Genomic DNA, 12681 nt, shown 5'->3' with positions numbered 1-12681 from the left:
CTCTGGTAACTAGTACTATTTCTGAGTAATGTGGCCAAAAGGAGAAGTTAATTGTAGTTTTTAAAGTAGGAGCTGGTGGCCAAAAGAGCTCTCTTCAGTTGACTTTCATTTTGCTGTCCACATTTGTGTCTCTGAAATAACATTCCAGGCTTTTCCAGGGAGTAGCTGCAAAAGTTCATAAAAAGCTGTTGGTGCAAAGACATCATGATGTGTTTGCATGCTCAGCCACTGCTGTTCTGCTTAGATCCTGTAGTTCTGCATCTTGAGTAGCAAATGTTGTTGCATGATCTGCATGTTTTAACCCACCTGCAGGTCAACAAGGAGTGTGTCAGAGGGCTTTGGGCTGGCCAGCAGCAGGAACTGATTTTCTTACGCAATCGTAACCCGGAGAGAGGAAGCATCCAGAACAACAAACAGGTGTTGCGGAACTTAATTAATTCTTCATGTGATCAGCCACTGGGATATCCAATGTATGTTTCCCCCTTAACCACCTCGTACCTTGGGACACACAGCCAACTGAGGAACATTTGGGGGGGACCTGTCAGTTTGGACAACATTAAAAAGTGGTTCAAATCCAAGTGGTTAAGGTAGGTGTTAAATTTTGGCTATGCTGATAAGAGACCCTGCAGTCTCAGTTTCCCTGTATTTTCTGTTAAAAGAGAGTAATTCCGTATTGTTATCTGTGAGTAAAAAATTAATTGCAAGTAACTCGGAATATAACAAAATAGCGCTACAAATAGAAAATCCGTTAACTCATTGATGACAAAGCTTTCTACATGTACAACAAGAGTCATTCAAATCACACATCACTACAGACACTTCCCTCATTCCATGGAATTTTACTGTTTATGCCATTGAAATAAGGGTATCTTTTTGCTGGTGGATTTTGGCGAGTTATGCTCCAAAGTTTTGGCAGTTAAATATCTACCCCCAAGTTACTGTTCTTGACCAAAGCACACCTAAAAACATACTTGCTGTTCACCAAAGCTGCCTGACTTCCCCTAGCTATGTATGATCAGTCCCTGACACTGTGTCTCCCATTCTTACTTGCACTTTTCACAAAGCAATAGCTCCCTTGCCTCATTCCCTGCACTGTTGCCACTGTAGCTGAGGAAAGGCAGGGCACCATGGAGACACAATGGGGGCCAGCTTGCATACCAAGACCTGCATTAAAATATCAATATTATATCTAATGGCTTAACATGCTAGTTTCCCACTATGCAGCCCATCCTTCTGAGCTCTCTCCAGCCCATTCCTCTTTGCTACTCAGTTACCTCATGCAGAAGTTAATCTTGGGAGACACTGTAACATTAGATAAAGAGCCCTAAGATATTTCAGGATTCCAAAGCCAATAAACACAGACAAGGGTCACATACAATTGTCTTGTGTCATATACAATTTTGCTCTAAGAAAGCTTATCACACCATCATCTTTGCCATCTCATAAAATGTCAGAAGACCTACAGTGGTGTGAGAGACAACACTCTTTGAGGGCGACTAACAGTGGTGACACAAATTTTCATGTGCAACAAGTGGCTGATCCTGTGTGTGTTCCTGCAAACAGAATGCGAAAAGACTGTCATGCAGCAGCTCACCACGAGAGAGGCAATGTTGAAGAGGTGGATAGTGCAGGAGGGTCTTCATCTAGCAACAATTCCACAGGGAATTCAAGCCAGAGCAGTAGCTCACAGCCCACCAGGGATGGAACCCCTCAGCTGCAAACTTCATCTCAAGAGGTCCAGCAGCGGGCAGGTATTTGCACAATTTACTTGCCTTTCTCTGGAGTCTTCTCCTGGGGGGTCACATGGGCAGATGCCTTTGGGGAGTCCTCAAATCCAGAGGAAAACTAATTTCAGAGAGTGCAATTTGTCTCTCCTAATGAGCAAGAACATGTAGGAGATGGCTTCCCTATATTGTTCCAGGTATTTACTGGGAGAGTGTAACACAGAAGTGATTCACCAAAGGTTCCACTGTCAAAATCCATTATGGGTAATTTTTGGCCTAGCAGGTGCCACAGCTGCCAGAATGAGAAATGCAGATAGGAGGGAGTGCACACATGCCATGCAGGGAGCCTGTACCATGGTGAACCTCTGCTTATTGTTGGCTGGGAACAGCAGAAAGAAAGCATGCAAAAATCTTAATTATCTTGGAAGGACCGTGGCAATTTATTTGAGGAATTGGTTTGGCTACTCATCAGTGCATGTGGAGAACAAATAACTGGAAAATAGCTTCTTATGTCTATATAGCAGTTACCAAGAGAAAATTAAATGTTGCCAATCATTCTGTCAACTAACAGCTGAGCCCTTCTCAAATTATGGATTCAGAAGTGCTTCAGACATATTTGCAAGGTGGAACTAGTGAACTTTACATTGGAAATGTTAATAAGGATAAGGATAAGCAATTGTTTGGACAGTCACATCCAGAAGGTAGTGGTCAGTGGTCCAGGATCCTGATGGACATCAGTGACAAGCAGTGTCCCTTGGGGGTCCATCTGGGACCATTGTTATTTCTTATCTTCATTAATGACATAGATGAAGGGATCGAGTTCACCCTTAGCAAATTTGCAGATGACACTGAGCTGAGTGGTGTAGGTGACACGCCTGAAGGCTGGGATGCCATCCAGAGGGACCTGCACAAGCTCATGGGAATCTCATGCAGTTTAACAAGTGCATGGTGCTGCACTTGGGTCAGGGGAATCCCTGGTATCCACACAGGCTGGGGGATGAAGAGATGGAGAGCAGCCCTGTGAGAAGGACTTGGGGGTGCTGGTGGATGAGAGGCCGGATGTGACCCAGTCAAGGGCACTCACAGCCCAGAAACCAAACATGTCCTGGGCTGCATCCAAAGGAGTGTGGCCATCAGGGCCAGGGAGGGAATTCTGCCTCTCTGCTCTGGTGAAACCCCACCTGCAGTGCTGCATCCAGCTCTGAGGTCCCTGGACAGGAAGGACATAAACCAGGGAAGGGATACTAAAATGATTACATACGAGGAAAGGCAAAGAGAATTGTATTTGTACAACCTGGAGAAGAGAAGGCTTTGGGGTGACCTAATTGCGACTTTCCAGTACCTAAAGGGAGTTCACAAGGTGGAAAGTGACTTTTTACAAGAACATGGAGTGAACAAGGGGGGATGGCTTCAAACTGGAAGAGAGTTTAGGGGTTTAATTGGATATTAGGAAAAAAATCTGTTCTGTGAGGGCAGTGAGGCACTGGACCATGCTGCCCAGAGAAGCTGTAGATGCCCCATTCTGGCAAGTATTCAAGGCTAGGTTGGATGGGGCTTTGAGCAACCTAATCTAGTAATAGGTACCCCTGTCCACAGCAGGAAGGTTGGAACTAGACATGCTCTAAGATCCCTTCCAACCCAAGCCATTCTCAGATTCTAAGTTTGCCAGTGGGTCACTGAGATCTATCACTGTGGGATCAGGACTTGTAATGTAAAGCAAATCAGCTCTACATTTCAACAAGTTTGTGGTATTATTATATAAATTAAAGCAGTGAGCTGGATGGGTTTGACACTTGTTTGTTTCCTGTTAAATCATTTTGACCTATCATTAAAGATAATGGGTAGGACTGGAATAAATCTTGCCCTGAATATAAATCACATTGCAAGAATAAAATAACTGCAGCTTTTAATTGTGTCTAGAGTTAGAGGAATCCCCATGTGCATACTCATAACTTGACACAACAGTAATTAGAGTAGCGAACTTAATTGTGATATAACGATCCTGAGCATACCATACAATAAAGTAAGTTAATTATGAGTTGTATAAAAAAACATATTGATTGGTTGCCCAGGAAAACATAATCAAGAGACGTAGTCACACTTAGATAAGAAAAGCAGTCTGGCTTTTGTTAAGATATGCACAACAAATCCAAGGAAATGGTAGCAAATGGAAATCCATATTCACTCCTAAGATACTGTAGAGAATGAAACAAGAAGAATTTTTGGCTAGCGCCATTAGGGACAAAAAGATGAAAGTGAGCTTGTGGCTGTTTATTTTTAAAGAGTATTTAGAAGCAACAGAAATCTTAGCACTAGTCTTGATCTGTCACTGTATAGAAAGGCAGAGTTGCCAATATGCAGTATGTAGAAATGAGAAAATAAATGTCTGGTTTATTTCGAGAAAAAAACACAGATAATGTATTTCTATGATCTGATAATGAAACAGTTCCTTCCAACCTAAAAGCTACAAAGAACATGAAAGAGGGGCTATCAAAGCTATATGCTTAATTGAGCAAAACCAAATGACTCATTCAAGAAGGGCTTCAAGAGAGCTGGTTAAAAAACCAGCTCTCTTCACTCTTCAGTAAGTACCAGGACAACAAGGCAATAACACAGCATAGGAAAAGAACTTTTGCTATGCCTGTTAAAAATAATAATATTGTTCTGCCATGTGCAGTCTTAGTGCCCTAATTTAAGGACATTTTTAATTTGGAAGCACTTCAAAGAAGAGCCAAAAAATGACCAAAATTCTGGGAAATATGTCCTGTTTGAAAGATAAAGTGCTTTCCAGCAATTAGCATTGTGAGAAATGCCTTGATCGTAGTCTGTAAGTGTTTACCTGGGTAACAAAAAGTGACCAAAGACTGTTAGTCTCAGCAGATTTGGATGTAACAAAACTAAATAAATTCAAATTTGAAATCCAGAACACATTTTTAATATTAAGAGAGTAAATAAATAATGAAACAAAAGATTAACGGTTGATGTGGATTTTCCATGACTGGAGATGCTGGATACATTTTTAAAAATTATAGCAGTAATTAATAAAACCACACAGGAATTAATTCTGGGGAGTTCTATGGCCCATGCTATATAGGACAGCAGACTAGATAATCAAAGCAATGCCATCATAATCTGTGCATCAAGCATATTTAACTTCTTCATATTTCATATTGCGTTTTGCAGCCTGGTACCACTGAGTCTGCAAAATTGCAAAATGCAATGAAAGCCCAATATAAAAGTGCGACCAAAATCAGGAACACTGGAAACATGTGGGGTTCTCCCACAAAGTTTCCTTAGTTCATGATGCAGTTTATAGAACAGCCTTTGTTTTTCTCAGTGTTTTCAGGGACAGAGTTTTTTAGGTGTAGATGCGGGTGGTCTCCTGCCCAGTGCTCCAGCCACTGCATTTGGAATTAATATAGAATACTTTTGGACAGGGAGCAGCTTCACAATTTAAATCACAGATGTTTGGCCACATTAGCCGTGGTGCAAAGTAACACACCACAGCCCCTCTGTTCTTAATTCCAGTCCTTTCTTTTTATTTAAGAAAGGTAACCTCTTGAAATAGCCATCAGATGTAAAAACAAAAGCACTTAAGCAGAACCCCAGGGTTTGAAGAACATAAATCCCTGCAGAGGCGAAATGTGCGCACAGCCGCTGATACGGCAGCCAGGCCTGGCTCCCCTCACTGCACCTGAAGGACAGAGGACACTGGCAGAGCAGTACACAGGGGCCATGGAGTCACAGAATATCCTGACTTGCACTGGACCTACAAGGACCATTGACAGTCTAACTCCTGCCTCTGCAAGAACCACCCCAAGAATCACATCCTGTGCTTCAGAGCATTGTCCAGGAGATTCCAAGAGCCATGTGTGTCTGTCCCATCATTCTCCAGCAGAGATATTGGGGCTCTTATTACTTAGAAAAATAATTTTTTATTGTTTGGAGTATAAAAGTAGATCTAAAGATACATTGTAAATGATATGTGAAAGTGTCCAACACTTGCCAAACCAACTAGGTTTTAGAGAGCTCCAGTTACGTTGTAGCCCAGCTCTGATCATCTGACTCTGTGCCAAGTTACCTAAATTCTCTTTGCTTCAGCATTTGAAAAATAGGAATAATGATACCAGCCTCTGAAAAGTAGGTCTGTGGATGTAAAACATCATTTTTCAGCCATATGATGCAAATGGCTTGGATATGAAATTCTGCATTGCTGGAATCTGCATGAATTCAGCAGTCATGTTTTTAGAAGATAGTGTGAGATTTATATTCCTTTATGCCAGCAAAATTTCAGTATTTGGAGGAGTTCATGTATTGGGGAAAACCAAAAAAAAAAAGAAAAAAAAAAAAATTACCAACAGCCTGGAAATGCCTGCCAGAAAAAACTTGTTTCTGTGTTGATGGCTCTCAACAGATTTCCTGGCATCAACTGCTCACCCTACAGCTATAGCTAGGAAACCAAAATGCCAGCTTGTGTTAATGTTTGGAGTTTCCTAGAGAGCAAAAAAACCCAAGCAGGCACTTTTGTGACTGGGTATTTGCTGTGTATGCCTGGGCTAGAGACTGTCTACAGAAACAGTGAACTCTGCTGGGGCCTGTGGCACACACCAACCCATGGCAGAATGCCTGGGTACAAGCAGGCCACTGGTTGGGTTCACTGGCCAGTATTTTATGATTTATTTTTCATTCTGTGGCTATTCAAATGCACAAGCATAAGAAATACAGAAATTGTTTGCTTGAATGACAGAAGGTATTGATAGAAATGTTAAATATGGGGATGTATTTGTATAGGAAGGATTTGTCTAGGCATGTCAGAATAGCTTATCTGATCTACTTCCTGTAGCCAGTGATGGCTGCATTGACATGCTGCCCAGAAAGGGACAAGAGTCTTATGTGGGTCTCATTCAGACCTCTAATACTGTATCCTACCTAAAAGCATTGACATTTTTTCAAGTCTGTGGTGTACTGTAAATGGCTCTCTTGGAACTCAGAATTTACTGTTAATCTTAAAAACTGTTTTGTGGCTTGAATGCTATATTCTTCCACTTGGCTGAATTTTCAAATTCTCTCTGCCCATATGCAGGAATAATTCTTTAAAATGTGCCATTGTTTTAACATAGAGTTTTTGGTTTTATAGTTGCATTTAATTATATCAAGCCATTTAAGGTGGATATTCAACATTCCATTAGTGTGGTTGTCAAAGGGGAGCAGAGTTAGAGCAGCACTATGCTCACTCATTCACTGGGCTGATTAAACTCTACATAGCAGAATAGCTGTGAGCCTGTGATTAGAGTGCTTTGCTTGGGGTCTCTTCTCATTTCCCTGTCTTTTGACTCTGCACAACTTCTAGAGCTATTTTGACCAAAACCCAGAACACCTGTAGTTGAAAACACAGAAAGATTCATAAGTTTAGGAGTTTCCTGGAGTTCTTATGCTAATAAGACCAGTGGTAATATGCCAACAGTAATATGTACATATGGGGCACTGTCAATAGCATGGAGTTTATCAGAATGCCACTTACTTAAATATATTAATCTTTCTTTTGAAGGCAGGAGAAAACCCAGGAGTCAATCTGTCCAGGCACACAGTGCTTTAAACCAAAGGCCCCCTGCTTCAAGTCACTCTGGACCAATTGTAGAAAGCCGGCAGCCTTTCATCCAAACGTCTACATCTGCCCATGAAATTGCCCAAAGGCTTTCTAGTAGTCAGCTATCATTCCACAACTCAGCAACATCTGTGTTTTCTCAGTCCCCTGCTGTTCCTGTTGCTGGCCAGTTGACTGTGCAGGACCGAGCTGCAGCAATGCTCAGGTCCAGCCTGGCCTCCTCCACCAGCTCAACTCTCAGCCTGCTGTTCGGCAAGAGAAGTTTTTCAAGTGCTTTGGTGATTTCTGGGCTCTCGGCTGCAGACGGAGGCAACACAAGTGACACGCAGTCATCCAGCAGTATGAACATTGCCATGGGGCCATCTGCCAGAGCAGCGAGCCAGGCAGCTCGGGTAAGGCTGAAGCTAGAACAGTGGTACTGAGTCTGAGTCCTGTTCTCCTCGCCTGTCTGGTTCTCAGCTGTCCTCACCAGCACTGGGTTTCTTCCTTCTCAGTGGTCAGAGAACAGTTTTTTCCAAAACAGTGTTGGGATTTTGGTATTTTTGGGGGATTTTGCTGCATCACAATGAGACTGTTTAGTATTAGTGTGTCTGTGAGAGTGTTTGTGAGTAGCTGATGGGGGGGCTGTTATGCATACACCTGGACTTGCAAACGGGGGCAAAGTTGCTTTTCCTTTCACTCAAAACAGGGACTTATGTCTCCAGTTTCTGCAGCCAGGTGATGAGTAGACATCACAGCAGACTAAATAGCTCCTTCCTTGCCTGCTTTAAGTCCTATGCAGTGATGCCTTGAGAGGCTGACCTAGAACAGAAACTAGCCAGAGTTAAAAGAAAAAGTAGGTATTTATTAAAAGGCCTTAAAGGATACACCTTGGCCAGTACAAGAGCCAGGCCAGGGCTACACCCAAGATGGATCCAAAATGGATGACTGGTCACAAGGTTTCACACTTTTATAAGTTTTGGTCTATTTACATATTGGGGTTAATTGTCCAATTACAGCTTCAGGTTATGAAGTTCCATCCTCCCTGTCTGCTCTCTTCAGTTCCCCACTTTTTGGGTCTGAAGCTTCTAACAGTTGTCCTTGGTCTCAAGCTGGAAAATGATTGTTTTTTTCTACCTACTTTGTGAAGAGAACTTAGTAGCACTTAATATGAAGCTCAGAGCTACACACCTAGGCAGAATCTCAAAAATATGAAAGCTAAAACTTAAGGCATGAGCAGGACTTAAAATTATTTTATCTGTAAGAAAAGGAATGGTTTTCCCTGCATAGTGCATTTGTTCTGTCACTCCCTCTGACCAGAAATTCAATCTAAGGCCTGAAACCTTGTTGCTGAAAGTTAGTCAAAGGAATCCTGCATGAAATGTTTATAAAAGGAAACCATTATTCCCTGTGATGAAGCATTTTTTAAGAGTAAAACACTACACACAAAAAACTTCCAGCTTTCTTCCCAATATACTCACAGTTTTATTCCTATCTTCCCTGAAAAATTCAATTCACGTTGTAGTTACTGTTTTATTGTTTATTTAAGTGTATTTATTTAACTTGGGTTGCCATCCATTGCTGCCTGAATTTTGAAAATTGACCAGAAAGCAGAAAAATGAGAAGATGGACTAGACATAAAGGGTGACTGCAATCAGACAACATAATTAGACAGACTAATGGAAACCAAAGTGGTGACAGGGGAAGACTGCAGATATAAGTCCCAAGCATTTTCTGTTACTATGCTCCTGAACTGTGTATAACTTCCCTAGTTTCCAAAGAGTTCTCCAAACTTCAAGTGTGTAAAGCCAAGGATGGCCTGTGTGTATTTTACTCTGAACCCTAAAACACCATGTGTGGTACAGATCCCTAGAGTTTTGCCATGAACTTCAACAGGAGTCAGCTGAATGCTATGCATCTGGGTCCAATCCTACTTTGTTACAGTAACAAGTATTAATATTTCCTCACATACAGCTGAATATATCCAATGAGAAGGTACAATTCCAACTCTCAGGAGTTTATGGCCTAATCTGCAAGAACTCAGCCAGTCTGTGATACTAATAGTAGAATTCACCTTATCAAACTTTAAGCTATCTAAAATTTGGGCATGATGTCTCAGTAGGTTGCTGTTAAAGCTTCTGTTTTCAGTGAAGAGGCCTGCATCCACTTCATCCTTGGAGCTATTATTAGGAAATTCTCCCCTGGGAAACCTGCATTTCTCTGCCAACCATCAGTAGCCTAAATGACACAGCAAGACCACATGGTGAAATTTAGATGAGGTGAATCCTGGCCAAAGTGACTGCTCAGAGGCCAGGTGCCCGTTTGATTGAAAGCAGTAAAGAGGAAGCGTTTCATTTCAATGTTCATACAGCAAAGTTCTGGAATGCTTTTATCCTAATGGACTCCTTGCAGTGGGGTGGCACTGCACTTAACGTTTTCAGACTGATAATTGCATTCCAGTTTTGATGAAAAGGTTTCTTTGTAAGTTGGATTTAAAATTTGGTGTAAAAAGCAAGCACCAGAGCAACCCAATTTAACAACTTAGAAGTCAGCCCTGCTTGAAGCAGCAGTTTGGACTGGATGACCTCCAGAAGTCCTTTTCAATCCAAATTCCTTTACAGTTCTCTATACATGTACATCTGTGGTACTAAACCTCCAGCTCCTGGTCTGCTTTTCCTTCCAAATTTATGCGTTACACAAAGTGTGACAAGTACCTCTTCAGAACTCCCTTGTGAATAATGCATGTTAAGAATCCCATGGAGTTTCACAGAATGACATCCCTACGTCAATTTTTAAACTCTTTGCACCCATCACTTCAAAAAATAGCTGAAGTGTTACTTGAAATTTCCTAAACTAGTTGACTTTTTCTTTCTTACTTTCCAGCAAGTCACTGAGACCTGTGAAGCAACAGATGCTACAGAACCAAGACCCCAGCGGGAGGCAGGTCCAGCCCATGCACTATTCATGAGTCGGAACCTGGAGTGCAGGAGGGCCAGCCAAGAAGATATGGCCCTGGAAGACACCGCTTCTCAGCAGAGTCTGTCTGAGGAGCAATAAGGAACATTACTAGCACAAGGGCCATGTGCTTCTTAGCATTAAATACAGACAGAGTTAGGTCAGGAAGCTGCACATGGGTTTAGGTTCTTTCAAATGTAATAAGCAACCTTCAAATGTTTATTTTTCTAACTTCCACACAAGAATTTTACAGAGCAGATGTTCTTCAGCTAATGGCCTTGGCATGGGTAGGGTTGGAAGATACCCTAAAAAAACACACAGTGCCACTTCATCTCAGGTTCTTGTAAATCCTAGAACAATGAATACAACAATGAATACAATGTTTAACGTTCCTTCCCCTGGAATGGTTAGAATCACAAACAAATACAGTAGGAAATATTAATACAACTCAGTGAAAAGCACACAAAAGACATCTCTTTCCTGCCACAACTAAACAGCTGATTGCATGCAAACTAATTGAAATTTGGTATATAGCAAGAGGCAACTAAGAACAGAAGCAATGAACACATAAAAGGACAGTACAGTGTCCTGTAACATTACAGCTAAATCTGATTTTTTTTCCAACAGCAAATCTCATTTTTCTTTGATGTGTTATGCAGGTGCTAATGCTGAATAGCAACACAGCATCTCAGACTGATATACTGCATGCAGCCATACTGAAATACTGTGTGAACAAACCACGCTACACCAATTAATAAAAGTCAAGTGTAAGAAGAGAAAGTATCCAGTGCATGGAAAGTCTTCAGAGCATATGGTGCACCTTATTTGCAAAGCAGCTTTGCATAAATTAGGTATTATCTCGTGCTCCTGTTTGGTTTACAGTAGTGTTTCTCAAATTCTAAGCAACAGTACCCTTAGGAGTCGCAAAAGAGCCACGGGGAATCCTCCTCAAGGACAGAAAAGTGCAAAGCAGGCTGTAATTACTGTCTGGAAGTGTTTGTGTTAGGAAGGGAACAGCTAAATACCTTTAATTGCTGGACACAGCTCACTGTCCATAAACGCTTGTAGCCAGTAATTACAAAGCCTTCTGATTTCTCTCCCCCAGAGAAAACTGAGCTGCTGCCAATAAAGACAGATGATACAAAAAGGGAAGCCATGCCTTCACAAGGTTTGAGAAGTGCCAATTTACAGGAATGCATGACTACTTTGAAACCCAAAAGGCTACAACAAATCCTTCTACTATAGTCTAAACAAACACGTGTGTGGTTTTTTTTCAATTAAAAAGAATTGCAGCTATCAGTGTCTTGCTGTTCCTCTTTACTGTAACTACCATAGATAGTTTCTAAATCTCAACACAATGATGTGCAGCCAGGCTGTCTTGTCCCAATTAACAAGATTTAACAAGAGATGCTGTACCTAAGTCTCATTACTGTTAGGCAATACTCAGTTGCATTCTGAGCTTCCTACTGTGCCACACTTCAGATCTCAGTAGTAGAACTAAGTAAGACTGAGTGAAAATAAAATGATCCAAGTATATTTTGTGTGGCAGCTGTTTCTGGGTCTTCTGTTTGCAATTGTTTTCACTTGCTTTCTGCCTTACAAAATCAAGAAACCTTTTTTACTTCACATCAGATCTTGATGAGTTATTAATAAAGCTTAGCACAATATAGGAAAGATTCTGCTCATGTTTACAAAGACAAAAGCAGAGTGTTCATATACAGCCCTCTAGACACATGGTCATCAATGCAGTTCAGGCCCTACTAATGTCTCCTCTAGTATCCAGGTGAAATGTGGAAGAGGAAATTGAATTCAGCTGCTCCCTTCTGACCAGTTCAGGCAGATGATGACTCTTGTCCCACCACACTGTCCATGAAGTGCTTCATTACAAATGAAGGATTGAGGTTATAGAGGTAGACGCCTACTGACAGCTACCAGCCCCATTTCTGCTCTGGGGCTTTTGCATGGCAGTCCACAGAATAAAACATCACTGCTTTGTCTTCCTGCATGGAGGCAGGGCAAACAGGTGGCTCTGGAAAGCACCAAGAACTTTCCCATATTCACCTACCATCACTTAGACCTCCAATTTTCATATCTTTAAGTTTGAATCAATTTCCATCAAAAATAAGTAATTCCAGTAGTCCAAATCAATCTAAATTATTCTGTGTATCCAACTCAAGCATACTAAACTAGATTGGGGAATGACTGCATAGATTCTTTCAGCAGCAGCCACTGTATTTGCTTAGCATAGATTGAGGCCCAGTGACAGCACCTTCTCCCAGCACCACATCTTCTGCAAGACTCCACCACCTCCACAGCCTCTGGTACTGCATCCTAAAATAATGCAGCTGCCTCACAGTTCCTGACTTCCCACTGTCTCCTGGAGCATAACTCCTTGGGAACAGCAGTTACGCCATGAAG

General features: G+C 41.6%; 1 protein-coding gene across 3 annotated transcripts in view; it reads left to right on the top strand.

The window, feature by feature from the left end:
* Positions 1–11799, top strand: part of PCNX2 (pecanex 2) — a 149571-nt gene extending 137772 nt beyond the window's left edge. For all 3 annotated transcript variants that reach the window (XM_077782114.1, XM_077782113.1, XM_077782115.1), the window contains 4 exons: positions 313–587; positions 1564–1751; positions 7273–7721; positions 10192–11799. In XM_077782114.1, the coding sequence (XP_077638240.1) occupies positions 313–587; positions 1564–1751; positions 7273–7721; positions 10192–10365 (1086 nt within the window). In that variant the 3' untranslated portion in view covers positions 10366–11799. The remainder of the gene's footprint in view (positions 1–312; positions 588–1563; positions 1752–7272; positions 7722–10191) is intronic.
* The last annotated feature ends 882 nt before the right edge of the window (positions 11800–12681 follow it).

This window comes from Lonchura striata, chromosome 3 (assembly GCF_046129695.1).
Source record: "Lonchura striata isolate bLonStr1 chromosome 3, bLonStr1.mat, whole genome shotgun sequence".
In the NCBI taxonomy this organism is placed as follows: Eukaryota; Metazoa; Chordata; class Aves; order Passeriformes; family Estrildidae; genus Lonchura; species Lonchura striata.
The sequence above is the reverse complement of the archived record's forward strand: the minus strand, read 5'-3'. Positions and strand labels throughout refer to the sequence as shown.